At 53.5% G+C, this 21700-nt stretch overlaps 1 protein-coding gene across 1 annotated transcript in view; it reads left to right on the forward strand.

Moving 5' to 3' along the window:
- LOC118007321 (gamma-2-syntrophin-like) overlaps positions 1–21700 on the forward strand; it is a 219473-nt gene that overhangs the window by 84708 nt on the left and 113065 nt on the right. Inside the window, exons 6-7 of the mRNA XM_035000341.1 lie at positions 6583–6626; positions 6723–6764. Of these exons, the coding sequence (XP_034856232.1) occupies positions 6583–6626; positions 6723–6764 (86 nt within the window). The remainder of the gene's footprint in view (positions 1–6582; positions 6627–6722; positions 6765–21700) is intronic.

Consider the following 21700-nt stretch of genomic DNA (forward strand, 5'->3'; position numbering starts at 1 on the left):
GTAATTAAATTTCACGATCCTGGGGCTTTGTGGGTGGTGGACTTTGGATGGCCTTTCAGAAGAGCCGGCCCTGGAGCCTTGAAGCATGTTCCTGAGGAGCTCACTTGTCCTGGTTGGGCTTCACTGTCCTTGCTGTGAAGTCATCAGTGTGGAGATCTTGCCTGGCTCTGGAAGTCAAGCTTCTCTCAGCAGGCATGCTGAGATTCCACACGACAGCGGGAAGCTGGACCAGCTGGGTCCTTGGGTGACCACCGAGGCCGTGGGGGGCATCACAGCCCCCCTGGGCGGGTGCTGTGACTGGGCCTTCACTCCCTCTTCTCTTCAGGAGGGTGCCACAGCTCTGGGGAGCTGCACTCTGCCCAGCGGCCTCTGCCCCCACAATGCTGACGGTCAGGGCCCCTCACTGGTTTCTCAGAATCCAGGGGTGCACAGAGCTTGTTCCTGGCATCCCCACCTCGTGCAGCTCAAGCGGATCCTGTTGATTCTGCCAGTGAGGAGAGTGGTATTTAGTGGGTGGGGAAGTCTTTCTGGTCTTGGCAACACCTGGGAGGCGAGAGGGGCCCCACAGAACTTGCTCAGTGCATGTGGCATTCCCCTCACAGGCTAGTGGAGAGGTGCGTCATGCTGTGTTGTGTGCCTTGAGCCCAGCCAGCCTGCTGTGTGGGATGAGATCGGTCTCAGACGTGCGCTCCCTGCTTCTGCCAGGGGTTGAGTGTACCTGCCCAGGCCCACCTGCTCAGGATTTGCAAGTGCAGGCTCATCGGGGTGGCTTGCAGGGTGCTGGCGATGCGATCACCCCAAATCTCACTTAAAGTCCTGAAATGGCCATAGGCAGTAGGATTTGGCCCCTTCCATAAAGGTTACTATGAAGATTTCATCAGAGCCCGAGAGGAGTTTTGTGTGAGTGTGGCACTCACACTGAGAACACACGTGTGTTGTGTGTGTCCACATCCTTTGAATTTAACACTCTGTGTGGCAGCTCTAGAAATCTCCCATGACCCTCTCCACTCAGAAAACCGTAAATGCTCAGGTGGACATCCAGCCCTTCGAGTGTTGCTGGCCATGGTCACCCGCTGACCCGCAGGTCTCCTGAGGCGCATGCCCACCTGCAGAAGCTCCACCTTGCCTGGCTTCCCCGCACCCTCTCGGGATGCGGACTCCCCCACTTGCCCCTAGTGCTTGGTCACAAACAGGGTCCCCATGAAGGGAGTATCTTGAGTCACATACGTACCTTCTTAATGATATTTACGTTTTTAAAAAGCAAAAGGAACATCATAAGCTTCTCTGATTCAGTTGTTGATCGCAGAAACTTCTTGGTGTGCCCTGCTCTCCGGCCTGCAAGGGGCCGAGCTCCCGCAGTTGCAGTCTTGTGCTTATCAGACCTCCTCCAGTGTCTGAGCTGTGTGGGGTGCAGCTGTGGGTCTCCTGGACCCCTGATTCCAATTTTACTTTTTTTTTTTTAAATTATATATTAGAGAGAGTGAGCATGAGCGGGGGGGGTGGGGCAGAGGGAGAAAGAGAGAGAATCTCAAGCAGACTCCCCGCTGAGAGAGGAACCCGACATGGGCTCCACCTCACGACCCTGAGATCATGTCCTGAGCTGAAATCAAGAGTGAGATGCTTAACTGACAGAGCCACCGAGGCGCCCCTCTGTTTTGCTTTGGTATTCTCACTTGTATTTAGCATCTTGCTGCCATGAACATGTCACAATATAGGATCGGTGATTGATTTATTTTCATTCCATGATATTTCATCAGTTTAACAAATGCATGTTACAGCTTTTCCCGTCTGACCCCTGTTCCATTTGACAGAACTCCTGTATGTGTAGCCCATGTTGAGGTCTTTGCGACCCCTGCCATCTTGCACACCCTGGTAAGTGTACGACAGGTACCAGGAGAGCAGAGGGCCAGCCTCAGGGAGCGGATGGAAGAGTCTGAGCTGCCTTTTTGTAGACTTGAACATTTCACAGCACCACGTCCTCGGGGTGTCACTGCTCAGACCTGGGGGCCTGTGTCCCGGGTTCTGGTCTTGCTGCCCGCAGAGCTCCTCACCTTCCCGTCCGTTCAGTAGAGGAGTGTAGAATGTAGGCTAGACGTGCAGGCTCGTGTGCCCACACGGGTAGAGGAGTCCCTTCCCCTAACTCTTCCTGGGGGTCTCTGAATCTTGGTAGACTCCTTCTCTTTGAGATGGGTTAACATGGACCTGACCGGATTTGTGTAGATGTAGCCTGAGAAAGTCCTTTCACCTTGGGGTGGGTGAGTGTGGAGCTGGATTTGGAATTTTGAGGCCAAACTACCTCCCCCTGCTTCTGTAACCAACCACGTTCTACTCTTCATCTCCAGTGCGCAGGCTGTATGAAGGAGAGGGTCCCAGGGTCCAGTCCTGGGCCTGGTTAGAGCTGGAGAAAATTGAATGAGGAGTATTTCAACATTCCTTCTTCTTTATTGTAGACGAATCAATGAAAGGTATGTTTTTACAGCCATCAAAATAAACAACTTAAACAGACAATAAAAGAGAACTTCAGCGCTGAAGAGAAATGCTGAAACCTCGATGTTCTGGTGGATCCCAGGCTCTGAAGGATGGGTGGGACGTGACTCCTGTGTGGGGAGAGTCTTCATTTTCAGCAGCCCACGGCAGAGAGCTCGACCGAAGCAGAGCAGGGGACTGGAGGCTGCCGACATTCCTGCTTCTGAAGGTCGCTGCATGTGAAGATCAAGGGAAGCAGGTTTGCACCAAGGACCCAGTAGGCTGGGCTGCGGCCGTCCCCTGGCGCGTCCCCTGGTGCGTCCCCCAGCGTGTCCCCCATGGTGCCATCTGCCCCAGAGGCACCGGCCTGGGACCTGCTTGGCCGTCACTCCTTACATTCTGCCAATTCCATTGACTGCGTCGGCTTCCGCTGCTGAGGGCCATCCTGGGAGATGGAAATACCTTTTTACTTACTTCAAAAGGTCTGAAATCCCTTAAATTACTTCAAAAATTTAGGTGTTCCCATTGTCAAGAGCACATCTCCCTGGGGCTCCTAGGAAGGAGGGGAGAGGTCCTCTGTGAACACTTCCGAGGACTGACGTTCAGCCCTTGCAGCCCTTGCAGGCCTTCGAGGCAGGTGCACTCAGTCTCCCTTGTGCACATGGAATAATGGCGTCTGGGAGAGTCTAGATGGTGAGCAAGGGTGCTGTTTTGGAAATGAGCTCAATGTGGTGTGCAGACACTGCCAAGCGCCGCTGGGACTGCGCTCAGACCCGAGGACTGGCGCTCTGTGGGGCCCGTCTTCTGACTGGCTACTGCAGATGCCACCAGTTTGCTTCACCTGACGTGAAGTATCAGGTGAAACACGTATGACCACGACACGAGGTCGCCGCGCACATGGCTAACGGACTGACATGTGCTTGGACCGGGTATCTTGTGGGGCTCAGGGTGTGGAACTGAGGTTGGTGGTCATGAGCTTTTAGGGCTTCCTTGGTGAGCACCAGGGCTGGTGCGTGTCCCGTACCTGCGGAGATGGTGGAGACCGTGTGGGTGGTGGCCTCTCCCTCTGCATCTCACCTGCCTCAGGGTTGGGAGGATCTGTAAGCAAGGCTGCCCTTGAAGTCGGGCTGAACACGGTGCCAAGAATCACGTGGAGCCCCACTGCTGATGTGAGTCTGTGCTTTGGGCAGAATTGCCGAGAACGGGGGATGTCCTGGACGTGGGCTTGTTTTCAGAAAGTTAGACCAAGACCATGGAAGATGATGAACCTCTCTCTGATAATTCTGGTTTTGCAGAGCCTTGCGTGGGTTCTTCTTGAGACATCGGTCTCAAAAAGATACCAAATGATTATTTTTAACAGATCCCTAACACCATCACATTTTTGTTATTGTTTAATTTTAATAGAAAAATCTTTTACTTTTGTCCTTTTCTTTCTCACAAAAGCGAAGACAAGAATATTTGTTTTAAATACCTGAGCAGAGGTCAGTCTCAAAGGCCATAGATACGCTCTGCGAAGGAGCAGTGACTTGAGGTGGTTGGTGCACGGCAGGGACGGGGACACAGACTGTGGGGAAGGGCAGGGGCTGTGCAGCGTCTTCGGGGAGGCCTGACCACAAACTGGCCACCGCCTGAGGCTTTTCCTTGGTCAGCGTTCTGTGGAAAGGAGCAAGACAGAGACCCCTGAGAGCTGGCAGAGGCTTCCTGTGGGAGCGCTGCCACGTGGTGCACAGGGAGGAAGTCAGTTCGATCACACCATGAGAACACAGCCCCAAGAAGAGTCAAGGGGTTGCCTCAGTTATAAGGCTGATCCCCACGGCCAGAGAGGGGCTGCTTCTATGGCTGGAGCGGGGCTGGTCCCATGGCTGGAGAGTGGGTGGTCCCACGGCCACAGAGGGGCTGGTCCCAAGGCCAGAGAGCTGAGAACTTGGGGTTCGGACAGGTCAAGTAGAGCTGGAAGTCAGTGGGTTCTAGGCACAGACACGTCAAAGGGATAGATCACATATACACTTGAAACAATTACATGTCCATATACAAATATGTTAATATTTATTGAGTAGATTTGTATAATTTTGCAGATAAGAACCTCACTATTCAAACTCTTAAGACTTCATATCTGAATGTCTGGAAACAAAAAAAAATATTTTTTCAGATAATGTTGAACTTCTCACTGCCTGAGTTCACTGTTCATATAGATGACATTTTCCCAGAAAGACTCGGGGGATAAAAGTGTCCTTCACTGATGTTCACTGCATGGCAAGTATGTGCAGGTCACTAAGGGAGGGTTTCAGAGGGGTAGCCCGGCCCTGAAGGATGCATGATAGCAGTGAAATTAAGTCCCTTCCTGTGACATGGTGTCTAGGGCCTCACACCGTGACCCATGACTACCTGTCCTTAGTGCTCCGTCCCCTGCCCATCCTGCCTCACCCCGTTCCACCTGACCAAGCCTGGTGTGGACCCCCCCTTGTTTCTGTTCAGCTTCAGGGCAGAACTGTGTGTGTGTTCTAGGTTTTTCCGAGGTCCTGCACAATTAAGTCCTGCACCTGGGGTTCACCAGACCGTCTGCACCTCTCGTGCTTGTTAGAGCTATATGTGGATGTGGATGCTACCATGCATAATTTTACAAAATATTTGTGTAGTCAGTAGTCAATAATCCTTCTGTTGCCTTGTGTGGATTGTCACCTGATAGACTTGGGGCCCCTGAAATCAGCATTGTCCTGTTCCCTGCCCCCAACTCAGAGCTGGACAGGGTTCGGAAAAACAGAAGGGTGGGGAGAGCAGAGAGAGACCCAGAGATAGACACGGAGAGAGACAGGTCACACCGCCAGGCCATGCAGGCTTTCTGGGCAAGGTTGCTGTGTAAATGAGAACATTGCTAATTACCTAAGTACCATTCATTTAGTCAATTCAGTACCATTACATTTAGTCAAATAAAGGCTGTACTGTATTTTCAAAAAAGTATGTCAATGACCAGATATAATATTAACAATTAGCATTAAATGCATTCGGGGAACATAGAGAATTGCAGTGTTAAAAGAGTAGCTTATTATTTGGTCTCCAATATTTAACCAAAGACTAAAAAATTGAAACAAATTCATAGGAGGGTGGGAATTCGAGATGCTTTACATTTTGGGCAGATGTGCTCATCTACTGGAAGCAGCTGTCCCCGCCCCTGAGGACTGGAGGGGCGGTGGGGACGGTGCCGTGAGCCTCTGTCGGGCTCCCCAGGGCATGTTCCCATCTGTGTTCTCCGCACCGTCTCCTTAATTACAACTGTCTGTGTAAATTTGTTCCCAAGAAAGTGCGGAAATGCTGAACAGCTTTTGGGATTCCTGTTCTGTTGTCTGTGCCGACTTAATAAAAGCCGGGAATCAGACTTTACACATAAGGTGGTGAAATTCTTCATTAGGAGGAGGTGACACTCGTGTTCCACATTAAACAACACTTACACGTCTGCGAAGTAACTCTCTTAATTGCTTCAAGTTGGCTGTTCAGCCTGATGGGTGGGGTGCCTGCTGCTTGGCTGCTGATGTTTTCCCACACCTACACGGGCCCATGCACGCGCGTGTGCACCCATGCAGTCCACACACATCCATGCACGCCCAAGTGCACTCACATTTGCACGCCCCATGCACACTGACACACATGCTCACATGCACATGTTCACACACATTCACCAACATGAGTGCACACGGTCACCCACACACATGTGCAACACAGTCACACCCACACATGCATGTGTGCACACTCACAAGCATGCACATTCCCCACGCATGTGCGCACTCGTGCACACACATTCACACACATGTTCACACACACACGTGTGCACGTGCTCACACGCTCACCCACACACATGCACAACACATTCCCAATACACACACGTGTGCATACACTCATGGGCACACACATTCCCCACACGTGCACACTCATGCATGCGTGTTCCCATGCACACATTCACCCACAGACGTGCACACACGCACGTTCCCACTCATGCACGCGCATGTGCCCACACACAAGCCATTCCAGTTGCTGCTGACACTAAGCTTGGACAAGTGCCCTAACAAAGCATGACGTCCCTGAATGTTTCTTAACACATGTGCCCCTTTTGCAACCCTGCAGCTGACCAGACAGGGATGTTGTTCGTAGGAGATGCCGTGCTGCAGGTCAGTATTGCAAATGTTAGCCCTTGGCTCTGTTGTTACTTTAAACTTCTAGTGACCAATATCATCCTCAAACTTTTCAATTTGTCATCTTTTCAGGTTAACGGCATTAACGTAGAAGATGCAACCCATGAAGAAGTGGTGAGTGTGCCTCCTTTTGTAACTTTTGTTCTGCTTGTTGTATATTCTTTTGTTGTGATTACTTTTCTCTGTAAATCATATTTCACTGAGTGTATTTGTGAACTGGAAAGAACGCTAGAAAGACTTAGCAGGTGCCTTGCTGGAGGCCCTGTGAGATGCCCGTGTGCGGGGAGGTGCATCATGGACACTGTGATGGGCCTTCACAAGCTGTGCAGGGTGAACGGTGCCGCTCCCATTCTAACTGGAAGACTGAGCGTTGGGGAGTGTGGATGCTGCCCGGCTGGTGGTGAGACGTGTCTGTCAGGTGTCCCCTTGTTGGCTTGCTCTCACACGCTTGTGTGTAATGTGGGCAGACACCTTGCAGGACATCTCGTAATGCACATACCTGGTGATACCTGGGACGAGGGCTCATCAACATGCATTTGCCCCGGACTTCCTTCTGTGGTCAGGTCAGACCGCAGGATGCAAGGAAGGATGGAATAAACACCCCCACGGGATGCTGGGCACAGAGAAGCTCTGACGTCCGTGCACAGGGCATGGCTGATGCCAGGACGGCACCACGGAGCGGTGGGGTCAAGGTCGCAGGTGCCGTTGATGAAGGAGGGTGACGTCGATGAGGGAGGGCGATGGGGACAGCCACAGGTGCAGCTCAGTGCAGGGGTGGCACCTGGGGGAGAGGGGGCGAGACCAGGAGGAACGCCTGGTCCCAGAGGCACTGGTGCGGATGCCTCTCACAGGGAGCTTATTCTGAGGGTTACAGGGTTCCCAGCACACTTTCAGTCTGTGAACATCCCCTGAAGGGTTGGCGTGTGGACACCCCTGCCTCAGGGTTTGTTTTCCCAGGAAACCAACCATTAGCTCCAGGTGAGGGCAGACAGCCGCTGTGCTGGAAGGTCCCCCGAGATGAAGCACACTGAGCTTCCAGGACACCTGCTCACAGCCCGTCTTGTTTGCTCACCTGCGAAGAATCCGTATGCACCCCCACCTCTTCCTGTGGGTCCCACGCATGGCTCCTGATCTGCGCCAGGCCTGGAGAAGGCGCTCGCAGTCAGCATAAACACGTACTGGCTCTCGAGGGACACACAGTTTGGGGTGTATGTGCATGGAGTGTTTCCAACTGTCCACGTTCTAAGCTGCACGTCTGTGTCTTCTCTGCAGGTTTGCTTTCTTAGGGTGAAGAAAGACATGACTCACAGGGCCCGTGTACCCCGCCCCAGCCCAGAGAAAGCAGGCAGTGTTCACCCAAATGCTCATCCTTGAGTGAATGATGGGCAAACCTTGTAAACAGAGCTATTCCAATATTGGGTACAAATATACCTTTAAATCACATTATCAAATGATATGTCTAGATTCTTATGTGACAGAAAAGATGTGGTTTTAGCACTACTAATGAGACAGATTTCGTTTTTCAGATTCATAAAGTTCATAAAAATATTAAGTTTGTGAAGGCCTCATAAATCACATAGCCTCACACCCTCATTTTTCAGAGTAAATCCTAGTTTCAGTTAATTCTAAAAGGAAGAATGTCAGCTCTGCTTGAACACAAAGGATCCACAAAATGAATCTTCCTCATGCACATACCGTCCCAAGCTTCGGAATAGTTTTGCTACATGACAGGGGCAGAAATCTGCTTATTTGCATGTAATACATATGTGGGGATAAGCCTACAGCTTCCCTCTGTTTAATACACTCGGGTTTTTCTCCACATCGGTATCTGCTTTACAGCAGCCGCAGCAGGGTCAGACTGTCCATGGGCAAGTTTGTGTCTTGGGCAAATTCTGAGACACGTCATCCGAGACAAAGGAAAGTCACTGAGCCTGACGTGTGCGGGGAGGAGCAGGGACCGGGGCGGGTCTGCAGGTGGGGCTCACGGGCAGGCTAGGCTGAGTGGGCTGGGCTGACAGGACCTCAGAATGGCCCACCTGACAGATTTCATTTTCCCTGCAATATGGTCAGAACTTTTAAAAAGACCTTTCAGATATGAGAGCATCGTGGTAGAAAGTTACTTCTAGTCTGATGTAGCAGACTGAGTTCTTGGGTACTCTGAACACATTGGTGAGAACTGCCCTGATCAGTAAAAATTCCTAAGTCTCCTAGTTGAGTCAAAATCAGTCCTTTTTCACATGTTTCCATACCCATCCAGCCTCAGTAAGGCCTCAGGGCAGAAACAAAGTCAGTCACGTGTGTGAAACACAGAACAGAAGATGGTGTGGAGCTCAGAGCAGCTGCGTGTCCCAGGCTGTGCCCACCCACAGGAGCACCACCACTCACCCGGCGCCCCTCACCGAGGTTCGCTCCGTCTGTTAGAAGGGGGGCTCGCTTTCCCCAGGCCATTCTCACCTGACAGATATTTATGGAACATGTCTTATGCTGGAACTAAGGGCATCGAATCGTGCATAAGCCAGGCCTTGCCCTCAAGGGTGAGTGTGGTCTGATGCGGAGCAACACGCTGCATTCACATTGGAGGAGAGCCACCCTCTGCTCTCAGCTCAGCTCCTGGCAGAGACGCCCCTCACCCTGTCCCGGTGGAGTCGCCCTCTGTCTCCTCCCACCGCCTCCCTACATCCTGTCTTTTGGGATCAGGTGTTATCATCCCCTGCGTCTCTGCTCAGGTGAGAATGTGCCCAGAAGCTCCATCACTATGAACAGACAGTGGCTCCAGAAGCCTTTCCATCTCGTGAAAAGGAGCCTTGGAGCTGGATCAGACACGAGCCAAAAAGCGTGGATTAGACTGATGGGTGGGCAGGTGGATTATAGATAGAAGACTAGATGACCGATGGGTACAGAGACATGTAAAGATAACTAACTGACAATATTTTCTTACTCACGAGCTGGGGAATTGCTGGGGGAGGTGGTTCTCCACCCCGGGGCACATTAGAATCAGCACCACACAGAGATTTCGGGAGATACGTTAGTTTCAGCACGATGTCTCCATAATTTCCAGACCTCGTAATTAGCAGTGTTCAAAATCACAGGAGTGGGGAACACAACTTGTAAGGTCGCGGGTGTGGTTTATGGGACACAAGTGTCATGTGGCGGCAGTAGGGGGTCGAGACTCCTGCTCATGTGCTCACCTCTTCCACCGAGACCTGGTCCAGCCCAGTCTTGTATAGACCAGTCCCCCTTGGAAAGGTCGCTGCCCACGTCCAGCTGTGTGGCTTTGCAGGGCAGGTGATGTTCGAGCCTTGGTGGACAGTTGCTTTGTGTTGTGGCTCGTGGGCCTGTGGTCAAGCATTCAGACCCTGCCAGAGCCCAGCTGCAGCTCACTACCCCAACGAGCTTCTCCAAGAAGACAGCATTCACTAGCAGATATGGTTTTATTGACATGGCTTTATCCCCAGACCCAAGGGTATGCATGTGGCTGTCCTGTTAGCCTCCCCCAGACGCCGCCTAGCAGTCCCGTCGATGTGGACGCTCCAGCACCTTGGGTGGCGGAACCCTTGCATGACGGTAGCGTGGATATGCTGCTTCTCAAAACTGGCTGCCTGATGGGTTGTCGGGTAAGTGGCCAGAGCAGCGTGGCCAGATGCGGTTTCTGTTCCCGTCAGAACCCACAGAGACCGCTGGGAGTTTTGTTGTCTTCCTAGCCGGAGGTCCGACCTGCAGCGACTCGTCCTTCAGCCCGGAATGCCTGATGTGCCCCAGGCCACCAGCAAACAGCAAACGCACGGAGGTTGCGGGCTCGCGTCTGCCGTGGGGCCGTGTCTCGCTCCCCCTGGCACGTTACCAAATTCTCCGAGGTGTTACCTCATTTTCCCCAAGTGGAATAAGCATGATGCCACCGAGGTAGCAAACCAGCAGACAGCCCTGGCAGAGGCCCCATTTCCTGTAGACGACAGAAGGACAGGCGGACAGATGGCCGGCGTAGCCCTGAGGCAGGAGAGGAAGGACACAGTGCTTCCAGCCGGCAAGGATGGAGAAGGCGAGACGGCCGCGTGAGCGGTCGCACCCGAGGGAGCAGGAGCAGGGCACGTCGGGGGCAGCTCTGTAGTCGTCGTCGGGGTCCGTGTGTTCATGTTTACAGTGGAGCGCCGTCGTCACGGCTGACTCACCTGCTCCGCCTGGGCCGGAGAGGCACGCGGACTGGGAGCGTAGGACGAACCGCCATTCTTCCCGTCCTTCCTGTGGCCCGGCGGCTGGGCTTCTGTTGCGCCAGGAGAAGCGGTTCTGAGGGTTTCCACAGGCCCCTTCTGACCGTGAGTCAGGAAGCCAGCGTGGAGATGCCGCCGGTTAGTGAATACGTCTCTTCAACTCTATTCAGAAAAGGGAAGAATCGCCGCAGGCTGTGTCTACAGCCCCAGGACGTGTGTGCGGTAGGCTCAAGAGGAAGGAAAGGCGACTGTCGCCTGGCCCACCATCGTGGGCTTGGGTCCCTGGGAGGTGGCCTCAGTTCGGCTCCAGCACCGATGCCGCACGTCCTTCTGTGGGAGCCAGTGGGGAGGCGGGCGGTACAAACGTTCCTCCTGAGGACTCTGTCCCGGATTCAAGGGCAGCGGTCCTTGAGTCGACTCGGTTCTGGAGGCTGATTGAGGCTCCGTGGCTCTGCTGTGAGAAGTCAGGTCTGTCCCATGAGAGCTCAGGAAGGGGAGTCTCGGGAAGGCGAGTGGCTGCCGTGTCTGTGAGTTGCTGTGGGACGGAATCTGCGCTCACCAAGTGTGGTGACCCCAGATCACCTCCCCTCTCCCCCTAAGCTGCCCTGCCCCAGCCCCCAGAGCAGACATGCTGAAGAAAGTGTTTTCTTTCTTTGAAACTGATTTATTCTCAAATTTCAGTTCATTCCGTAAGTTCTCAATTCTTTCTCACGGTGGCTTCTGTTGGCGGAAGGCCAGCATCCCGACAGAGAGAAGATGACGTGGTTCGTCCGTGGAAACCCATGGTGTTTTTCCTGCTGTGCCGGGACTTCAGGCATAAGAGCCACCAAGCAGTAATCCAAGGGCGATGTCAAGGATCACATACAGCAAAGGAAATTTTAGATGATTTACCCAAAACAGTGCAAGTTAACACAGAAGGGAACTCTGAGTTGCAGCTGCCTGGTGTAAGATCCTGAATGGCTCGGATATGGTAACACCACGTGGAAGTGCCCATTACCTTCACAAATATTATTCTGGGAGAGTCAGGAATGTGAAATTTGCCGAGGCAGTAGGAGATGATACAGGCCTGATTGTGGTCTTTCTTGAGGGAAGAGATCAATAGTTGGAAGTGTCTTATATTTTAATTTTACATTTAAAGGAACTAAAGTGGTAGCTGTGTTCTTTAAAGGGAGGGGTTGAAATGAAAAAACTCATTGTGCATTCTGTTTGGGTCTTTCATCTCTGTTACTGGATTAAGAGCAGCTCCTCAGCTAAGATTTCAGGAGCAAGCACAGCTTGAGGCATGACCTCCATGGTCATCGCAGAGCAAACTGTCCTGTCACGTGGACCTGGGGGTATTTTAAAAACATGAAATATGGAGAGACCTCATGGATACCTGGTCCAGCCCCTCATTTCACGCAGGAGGATTTTGAGGCTACCAGGGACCTGGTGGTCCGCTCCCGTCTGTGTGGACTAACACGGAGGAGGAGCAGGGGAGGAGCAGGCTTGCCGGGGCTCCAGGAGGTCCCACTCCCGTGCACAGCTGAGAGCCCAGGACGGGTGGTGAGCGGGGACACTGTGCTCCACGTGGCACGTTCCTGTGTCCGGCCAGCACAGTGCTAAGCAGGAGTCACGTGACAGACACGTTTATAGGCTGCTCTCTTGTGAGGTCCTCAGGACTGTGTGATCAGGACAGAGCAGGAGAGCATGCTGCCGGTTCCTGCAGAATCTTCCTCAAAGATGAGGAAGACGGGCCAGCGGCTCCTTGAGGCCGTGTGGGTGTTCCTTACAGCGGGCTGCACTCCAGCTCGCACAGAGTGGGCTTCCGGGGATGAGGGAAGGACAGAGAAGCCAGGAAGGAGGAGGACGGTCGGGGCCGTGTGGGAAGTCCCCGTCCAACCCGCTGCTGCGGCCTCACTTGCGCCCCCCCCGCACCCCCAGGTTGACCACGGCTTTGGGCGCCACCTTCCCTGCAAAGCCCAGGTGGTGATGCTCAGCAGGCCCCCGTGAGTGCACCTCTTTATTCCAGTTATTCTCCATGGACGTCAGTAAAGTATTAGAGACATGTCCTGGGAAGAAAAGTAAATGAGCAATCCCCTGGTTCATCCCGTGGGGGTCGCTGGACCAGTCAGTGGTTAAATTGAAGTGAAAACACGGATGTTCTTGTCGAGTGTGCATGTGGGCGCGTGTCTGCACGCCGGTTCGGGAGAAGTGAGGTTAGGGGTGGCAAGGTGAGGGTTTGGCAATGTGACACATGGACGTTTCTGGCATTTTCCTCACTGTTGAGCCAGTTCTGATTACATCACGTAAGGGTATCAATGTTAATAGGATTGGAAGCAAACAGGGTCACTCTAAACCAGTCAACTCCAACAGGAAGGAAACCCAGGTGGTAAAGAGATCACAGCTCTGCCTTGTTCCCATCGGTAGACCCCCATCCACGGATCTGCACATTGTGGCCACTCTCATGCCCTTAGAAGTCTACGGCTCTGAGATGTGGGGAACCAGCAGGCCGGAAGAATCTATCTACTTAGGTGCTGGTGACAAAATTATCTATGCCCATCCTGAACTGAGGGGTAAAGTTTGATCTTGACTTTTTATCTGACATTTCTCCATTATTAAAATGTTGCTCACTGATGTCATAATGTTTCCTTGGGAAAGACTGCATAATCACAAGTCCCGTAATAAATAGTGAATCACACTTAACAGCCTGTACTTGAAGGTTTGGAGAACTAGTTTCAGATGCTGTTTTGATGTGGATGGTTTTCAGGCAACAGTCGAAAGGGGTCAGTGAGACACCTGAGCTCATATTTCTGATGCTTACCAAGCAAGCGCTTGCCTGGCAGACGGTTGCAGGGAATGCCAATGAGCATCTTGCTTCATAAAACAAGGAGACCCATTCATGCCTCTCCTGGGACCCCCCCTGGGACTGTGCATGTCCCTGTGGGGTTAGTGTGTCGGAAAAGGAAGACAGAGCAGTTTGTGACACAGTCTCTGACCTGCCTGCCCAGCTTCCTTGGGTGCACGTCATCGTGCAGAGCATTCTGCAGTAATGCCCTTTCTTGGGTGTGGGATGTGTTGCTCATCCAACTCCCATGTTGGTCATGAGACTCCCACGTGAGGGTGCATCAGCCAGGAGAAGGCCCAGCTGGAATTGGGAGTATCACGGTGAGAATCGGAGCAAACCCTTTTCCTGCTGTCTGAGCGAGAACCCTGCCTTGCTGGGGAAAGTCGGTGGGCATCCTAAGGGCTTCCTTACCAACATCCACGGACTCGAAGAGCGTGACCCATGGCCGGTGGGTGTCAGGGTGGAGTTACAGAGTGCGCTCACTGATCGGTCATGGTTTGAGGTCATGGACTGGGGGCCTGATTGGTTGTCATGTGTTTGACAAACACTTCTACTTCCTTCTGAGGTAGAACATGATCGACCGTGTTCTGTGATCATGTGGAAAATATCTGCCATCCTGCATCCCTTTGAAGGAAGCCAGGCATTGACGGGACACTTAGAGATTCCCTGCCCCATCTTCATGTCCCAGAAAACCAGCATGTTCCAGGTTCCGTCCAAACACATGGCACTGAGCTGGAATGGCCTGGAATCCCACCTGCGCCAGCCCTCTGCTCTCGCCGCTGTGTGTGTACCATCCCTCCAGGAGGCCTGCTACATCCAACCTGCATTGTCCCCGTGCCGCCTGCGATGCCAATGTGGGGCCTTCAACTCATCATTGCTCCTCATTTGATCTGTTTCCAGGTCCAGCCCATCCTCGGCAGAACCCCCAGCGGCCTCTGCTCACTGGAGTGGAGCTGAGATGTTTGGCTCTGGGAAGACCAGTCAGGTTTGCGTCCTGGCCAGTAGCCTGTGCACCACGTCCATCCGAGGGACGGTCACGTGCTTTCTGCTTATACTTAGATCATTTATTCTTCCATATATTTATATTCCTAATAACATATTGTCTTTATAACTCAAAGGAGTAGATCCTTTCCACGTGTCATTCAAACAAAGATAATCCAATTTTTTTTAAAGATTTTATTTATTTATTTGACAGAGAGAGACACAGCGAGAGAGGGAACGGAAGCAGGGGGAGTGGGAGAGGGAGAGGGAGAAGCAGGCTTCCCGCCAAGCAGGGAGCCCGATGCAGGGCTCGATCCCAGGACCCTAGGATCATGACCTGAGCCGAGGCAGACGCTTAACAACTGAGCCACCCAGGTGCCCAAGATAATCCAATTTTTAAAATGTGGCTCTTTTCCTTTACATATTTTTAAATAACCATCATATATCAATATGTCAGTTTATTAACAGTTTTATCTGTCCATGTGGCTAGGCTACAGCACCCAGCTCCCTGGTCAAACGTTAAGCTAGGTGTTGCTGTGAAGGTATTCGGTAGATGTGGCTGATGTTTACAGTCAGTGACTTAGAGTCGAGCAGGTCACCCTCCATAATGTGGGTGGGCCTCATCTAACCAGTTGAAAGCCTTAAGATTAAAAAAATTTGAGATTTCTCTGAGGAAGAAAAACTCTCACTATCAGCTGAAGCCACAAATTCTGCTGAAGGTTTCCAGTCTGAATTCTGACCTACAGATTTCTCTCTCTCTCTCTCTCTCTCTCTCTCTCTCTCGGTCTTGCACACAAATCCAGTATCTCCCTCTATGGCTCTGTTTCTCTAGTAGAACCCTAATACATCACCCGTCATCAACTTCTTTCAAGATATATCTCCAAAGACTAGTGAAACAAAAGCAAAAATGAACTTCTGGCACTTCGTCAAGCAAAGGAAGCAGTCAACAAAACAGAGGCAACCCACAGAATGGGAGAAGATATTTGCAAATGACATTACAGACAAAGGGCTGGTATTCGAGATGTATAAAGAACTTCTCAAACTCAACACCCAAAAAACAAATAATCAAGACAAAGAATGGGCAGAAAATATGAACAGACACTTCTCCAAAGAAGACATACAAATGGCTAACAGACACATGAAAAAATGTTCATCATCATTAGCCATCAGGGAAATTCAAATCAAAACCACACTGAGATACCACCTTACACCAGTTAGAATGGCAAAAATGGACAAGGAAAGAAACAACAAATGTTGGAGAGAATGGCAAAAATGGACAAGGAAAGAAACAACAAATGTTGGAGAGGCTGTGGAGAAAGGGGAACCCTCTTACACTGTTGGTGGGAATGCAAGTTGGTACAGCCACTTTGGAAAACAGTGTGGAGGTGCCTCAAAAAATTAAAAGTAGAGCTACCCTATGACCCAGCAATTGCACTCCCGAGGATTTACCCCAAAGACACAGATGTAGTGAAAAGAAGGGCCACATGCACCCCAATGTTCATAGCAGTAATGTCTGCAATAGCCAAACTGTGGAAAGAGCCAAGATGCCCTTCAACAGATGAATGGATAAAGAAGATGTGGTCCATATATACAATGGAATATTCCTCAGCCATCAGAAAGGATGAATACCCAACTTTTACATCAACATGGATGGGACTGAAGGAGATTATGCTAAGTGAAATAAGTCAAGCAGAGAAAGTCAATTAGCATATGGTTTCACTTATTTGTGGAACATAAGGAATAGCATGGAGGACATTAGGAGAAAGAAGGGAAAAATGGGGGGGGAATTGGAGGGAAAGATGAACCATGAGAGACGATGGACTCTGAGAAACAAACTGAGGGTTCTAGAGGGGACGGGGATGGAGGATCGGTTAGCCTGGTGATGGGTATTAGGGAGGGCATGTTCTGCATGGACCACTGGGTGTTACACGAAAATAATGAATCGTGGAACACTACATCAAAAATTAATGATGTAATGTATGGTGACTAACATAACATAATAAAATAAAATTTAAAAAAAGAATATAAATAATGGAATAAATACAAAGCGTTATGTCATAGCTAAGAATGGCGGTTATATGTGTGGGGGGGGAGGGCCCAGGGACTGCCCCTTAGAGCTCCGCCATTCCGAGTTCTGGGAGACCAGGAAAGAAACCCAGGGGGGAGCAGGGAGGTGAGGATGGCGTCGATCCCGAGGCCAAGGGGAGTGGACACAGGGCAGAGCGTGGGGAGGCTGGCGGAGGCGCAGGCTGAGGACCGGCCTTGCAGTCTGATGGTCGGGGGCCGGCTTGGGGACGTGAGGGGCTGGCGGAGGGACAGACAGTCTTTCAGGGTTTTTCTGCCGCCGCAGCTGCGCACACGGATGTGCATGAAGGGACATCTGGGGTGGGAGGTGGTCTGTTCCTGCTCCAAGGGGAGCAGGTCGCCAGGTGGCGGGGGCTGCAGGCTGCGCAGGTGGACTCGCAGTCCGAGGGGCCTCCCTCTGCGGAGAGGGGAGGCAGGGCCACTACGCGCTGCAGTGCAGGTGGTCTTATTTCTAGGGAGTCACGCCCTGTGACCCGCGAGGACCAGCTGTGGGAAGAGGAGGCACGCTGGGGTTTCAGCTGAGGGGAGAAGACCAGGAGGAAGGTCCCCTGCAGGAGCGTGGATAAGAACACCTCCTGACGCCCCCGAGAATAGCGGCCATGAGTGTGGCGTGAGACTCCTCAGCCAGACATCGTTCTTCTCCAGCCCCACTGTCCTGCCTGGTGTGTGGGCGGTGGGCAGCTGCTTAGCGGGACACCCGGCGCCGCGGCCAGGACTGGAGACCCCGACGGGCGTCACTGGTGAAGAGGCGTTCTTAGTCTCTGGGGTGTGGGGCTGTGATGGGGGGAGCGTGAGGTCCTGTAGGGGAGAAGGCAGGAGGGTGGACGTGAAGTCACGTCAGTGGGGAGCCCAGCGGCTGAAGCATTCTCTCGGAGAGGTCGTGATTGGGGCGCACGGGAGTGTGGGAGGAGAAGGGGCACGGACATGTGGGCCAGGCTGGGCAGCTGGAGCAGGCTGTGAGGAATGGGCTTCTCATGATACCTCCCGGCTGCATAGGGCAAGAGCTCGAGGGACACAAGGAGAATGTGAGCATGAAGCAGGTGTTACCCATGACAGCAGGTGTCTGGGAGCTTGGGAAGGGGCACGCCTGGAAGCTGGGACGTCGTGTGGGGACGTCCACAGCAGTGTCTGATGTGAGGTTCCCTGCGGACGTGAAGGACAGATGTGGAGGCCACTGGGTGTGCAGGGAGCCCAGGCTCAGAGCGAAGCCACTGTTTCCCGGGGATTTACCTTGTGAACCACACCTCCAGTGCCTCTTTAAACGCAGGCTTCAGAGGGACCCCCGAGGGCATTAGGGCCAGGAACCCACTGTCCGAGTCACTGGCCCCTTGCTGGGGCATGAAGTGATGATGACACATCAGCAAACGAATAGTCACAAGGGGCCAAGTAGGGAGGCGGCCAAGCTTTATCTGGTTTTAGTAAATAGTGACGCACGTGCGCTGGGTAGGCCCGAGGGTGTGATGCGCCACTGGACTCGCGCACGGGCGTCCTTGCGATTCCTGGAGCAAGTGACTTTTACTGCCAGTCTCTGCACAGTGTCCAGCACTTTTTCCTCACGGACTGAAGGAGTTCAAGACGCTGAGAGTGGACAGTGGGGTCACTTAGGTCACAGGTTGGCAGTTTGTGGTTATGGTTTGCAAAGACACAGGTAGGAGCGGAGATCCCGCAAAGAGGATTTCACAGGATTGACTCTGGGTCCCATGCAGACTCTCGGTGCTCAGGCAGGTGCCACATGGACCCACGCGCCAGGCTCCCATGTGGAAGGAGCAACGAGAGGGAAGTTATCAGTGAGGAGGCATTAACACGTAAGTTCTGTCTGGGGATAAGGCAGCGATTCAGGTAGAAACAACTAACATCGTGTTCCTTTGGGAAGCACAGTGCAGTTCTGTCTCTGGGCAAAACCCTTTTTCCAGACTCTTGAAATGGCTCCGTCATGCACACGTATGAGGAGTGTGAGGCGTGGGCGCTGGCTGTGACTAAGGGCAGCAGGACCCCGTGCAGCGGTGCTCCCCGAGGCTGGAGACGGATGCTGAGCTTCCCGTCCCTGCAGAGATTTATAAGGCAAGGTAGTTGGCCCTGCACGGTCTCCTCTCCGCACCGAAGGTCGTGCGTCAAGGTCACCTTGCCAACTAGGCTGGTACCTGGTCCATCAGGTGCACGGATGCACGGGTCTCGGCTGAGGCTCCCAGATCCAGCAGATCTGATGTGGCTCCCACGACCCGCTGCATGAACTGTTTCTGACCTAGGATACCCTGCTGCTGACTGTGGCACTAACCATTTACAGTAACGTAGCTTCTTTGTTCAAAGTGTGCTGGTTCTACACCTGAGCTTAAGGGGAGCGCTCATAAACTAACCTTTTATTCCCTTACCTGCATGGGAATGAAGCACTTAGGAAGTCACATGGCCAACAGGCAGGTTATTTCAACAGACTGTAGCTGGGTGCGTCTAGCATGCCAGGCAGTTGAGGGAAGGAGGATTTACACGTCGGGCTCCCGCCGTGCACACCAGCCGTTCTGTTTGCCGGCGGGGGTAGGTTCAAGATGGCACGCACGTGTGCTTGGTCCTGGGCTCAGCTTCCGTAAGACAGAAGTGCTGGGCCCGCAGGGCCGACAGTGTGACCACGCGACGTGCACCAAGCCCGTCCGAGCTGTGCGTTTCCAGGGACTTAGCGGTGGGCGGTGGGGGGTCAGTTGAGCGTGGCTGGTGCAGCGCTGCCGGGGGTGAGGGGGCAGGTGACGGATCTTGGAATTCACGCTGAACAAGGAGGGGGGTCAGGTGCTAGCTTGGGGCGGATGGTCCCAGGGACGACAGTGTTAGTGGGGTCAGCCTTGGGAACAAGCTGGAGGACAGACGTGGTGGTGCAGATGTGGACACGCAGCAAGGCCGGACGTATGACCTTGTTCGTATGGTCGGGTGAGCGATCCGACCCCAGGGAGAGGAGAAGGCCAGGGAGCCCATGGGCCGTGCATGCACCTGTGTGGGACCGTGCACCCGCGTGCGTGCGTGCGTGCATGTGTGAGAGAGAGCATGCGTGCGAGCGTGCGCCTGTGTGTGCGTCCGCGGCGTGCATGACCGCACCGAGTGGTTTCTTCGCCTCAGAGGCCTCGTGAAGTGAAGTGAGTTTTAAGGCGTTGTGGGAAAGTTGTGCCGACGGCGTGGCGCACTTGCCCTGCGCGTGCCCAGCCCCCGACGTGGACGCAGGGCTTGTGCCCCGTGAGTGGTGTCGGGAGGCGATCAGTTCAGTGAGGTCGGGGGTCCCTGAGCGGGGTCGGTGTCCCTGCAGGGAGGGACCTCACAGCTTGCGCGGCCCGTGCACGTCTGCGGCCGGGGAGCGGCTCCCCGGCGTCGAGCCCCCGGCCCCCGACCTTCGGCCCGATCTCGGAACCCTGGCCGACGAACTCCCCGCCCAGCTGCGAGGACGCCCGGCTCCTGGAAGCCTTGCGGGGCTTTCGTTGGGAGCTCGGGAGAGCTCCTGTGGAAGCTGAGTCCTTTGGGGAGGAAGGTCGTTGACGTCCCTGCGGGCTCTGAGGGCACGGCTGCGAATCAGAGGCTGGAATCCGCTCCCGGTTTCCCGGTGGGGACGGAACGGATGTGCCCCGGGGCCAGCAATGCAGGCGGACGGGCGTGATGCCAGGTTTTAATTAGAGGCAAAAGGCGGGTCCGTGTCGCTCTGGGCGGAAAGGAGCCGCCTGGCCTGGATGCTGGAGTCGGGGGTCTCCTCCCGGCAGCTGTCACTCTTCAGGGATGGCGTGGGGGGAGAGAGCGCCTTGAAGTCGTCCGTCCGGTGAGTTTGGAGGCATCAGTGATCAGCGCTCACAGATGGTTTTGAACGCGCATACACGCTGCACTGAACTGGGGAAGGTGCGCAATGAAGCAGAGCCCTCGCGACCCGTGTGTGGGAGCCCCGAGCATCACCGCGGGCACAGGGGCCGCGGGGAGACCCTCCTCCGGTAAAAATGCCTGATGCTCAGGGCCACTCGCCGCACACTTCAGGGTCACTCAGACAAAATCAGCGTGTCCACAGTGGTCTCTCCGTGAGGACCCCGCACACCGAGCTCAAGGACAGAGTCGTGGAAAGATGCAGCGGGTCCTTTTGGGGTCAATCAGCCTTTACCAAACGGGTAGGAGATTTTAATGCTTCAAAGTAATTTCGTCTTCAGAAAGGCTTGTGAAAGTTATTAAACGTAAAATTGCTGCAGATATTTTAGCAGGTGGGGTGTGCATGTCTCATTTCAAGAAGAATTTGGAGGGCGCCTGGGTGGCTCAGTTGGTTAAGCGACTGCCTTCGGCTCAGGTCATGATCCTGGAGTCCCGGGATCGAGTCCCGCATCGGGCTCCCTGCTCGGCGGGGGGTCTGCTTCTCCCTCTGACCCTCCTCCCTCTCATGCTCTATCTCATTCTCTCTCAAATAAATAAATAAAATCTTAAAAAAAAAAAAGAAGAAGAATTTGGAGCGGGCTGGCTGGGAGCATATCTCCCTGCTGCGGCGGGATCACGGTCTGGGACTCTTGCTGTCCAGGGGACACTTGCTCTTCGAAGTTTAAATCTACGTGAGCTCAGGATGTTTCGGATGCTTCAGTGCTGTCCCCTTTCTCGGAAGTGCTGAGTCGCAGGATCCCACCCCCATCCAGAGAGGAGGGCTGCTCACGGCCCGTGTGGCCGGTTGGGGTCTCTTGGGTCAGATGGAGAGAACCCCCTTGCACTGAGCTTCCCACAGGTGCACGGTGGATCCCTGGCACCACAGCGATGGTCAGGTCCTGCTGCGTCCTGTCAGCGAGGAGAGGCTGGTGCGGACAGGTGGCTGCAGGCCTGGGATGCTCCCGACGCGCCTCCTGGCCTGGGGGCTGTGACCTCTCCCATGAGTTCCTTGGAGAAGTGCGTCCGTTTCTGAGTGAGTTGGTCTCTTGCGTGTTTGAAGGCGGGTTTGCACCTCGTCCATGACAGTGGGCCGACAA

The sequence above is a fragment of the Mirounga leonina genome, unplaced genomic scaffold, assembly GCF_011800145.1.
Source record: "Mirounga leonina isolate KUSES-001 unplaced genomic scaffold, KU_Mleo_1.0 Mir_118, whole genome shotgun sequence".
In the NCBI taxonomy this organism is placed as follows: Eukaryota; Metazoa; Chordata; class Mammalia; order Carnivora; family Phocidae; genus Mirounga; species Mirounga leonina.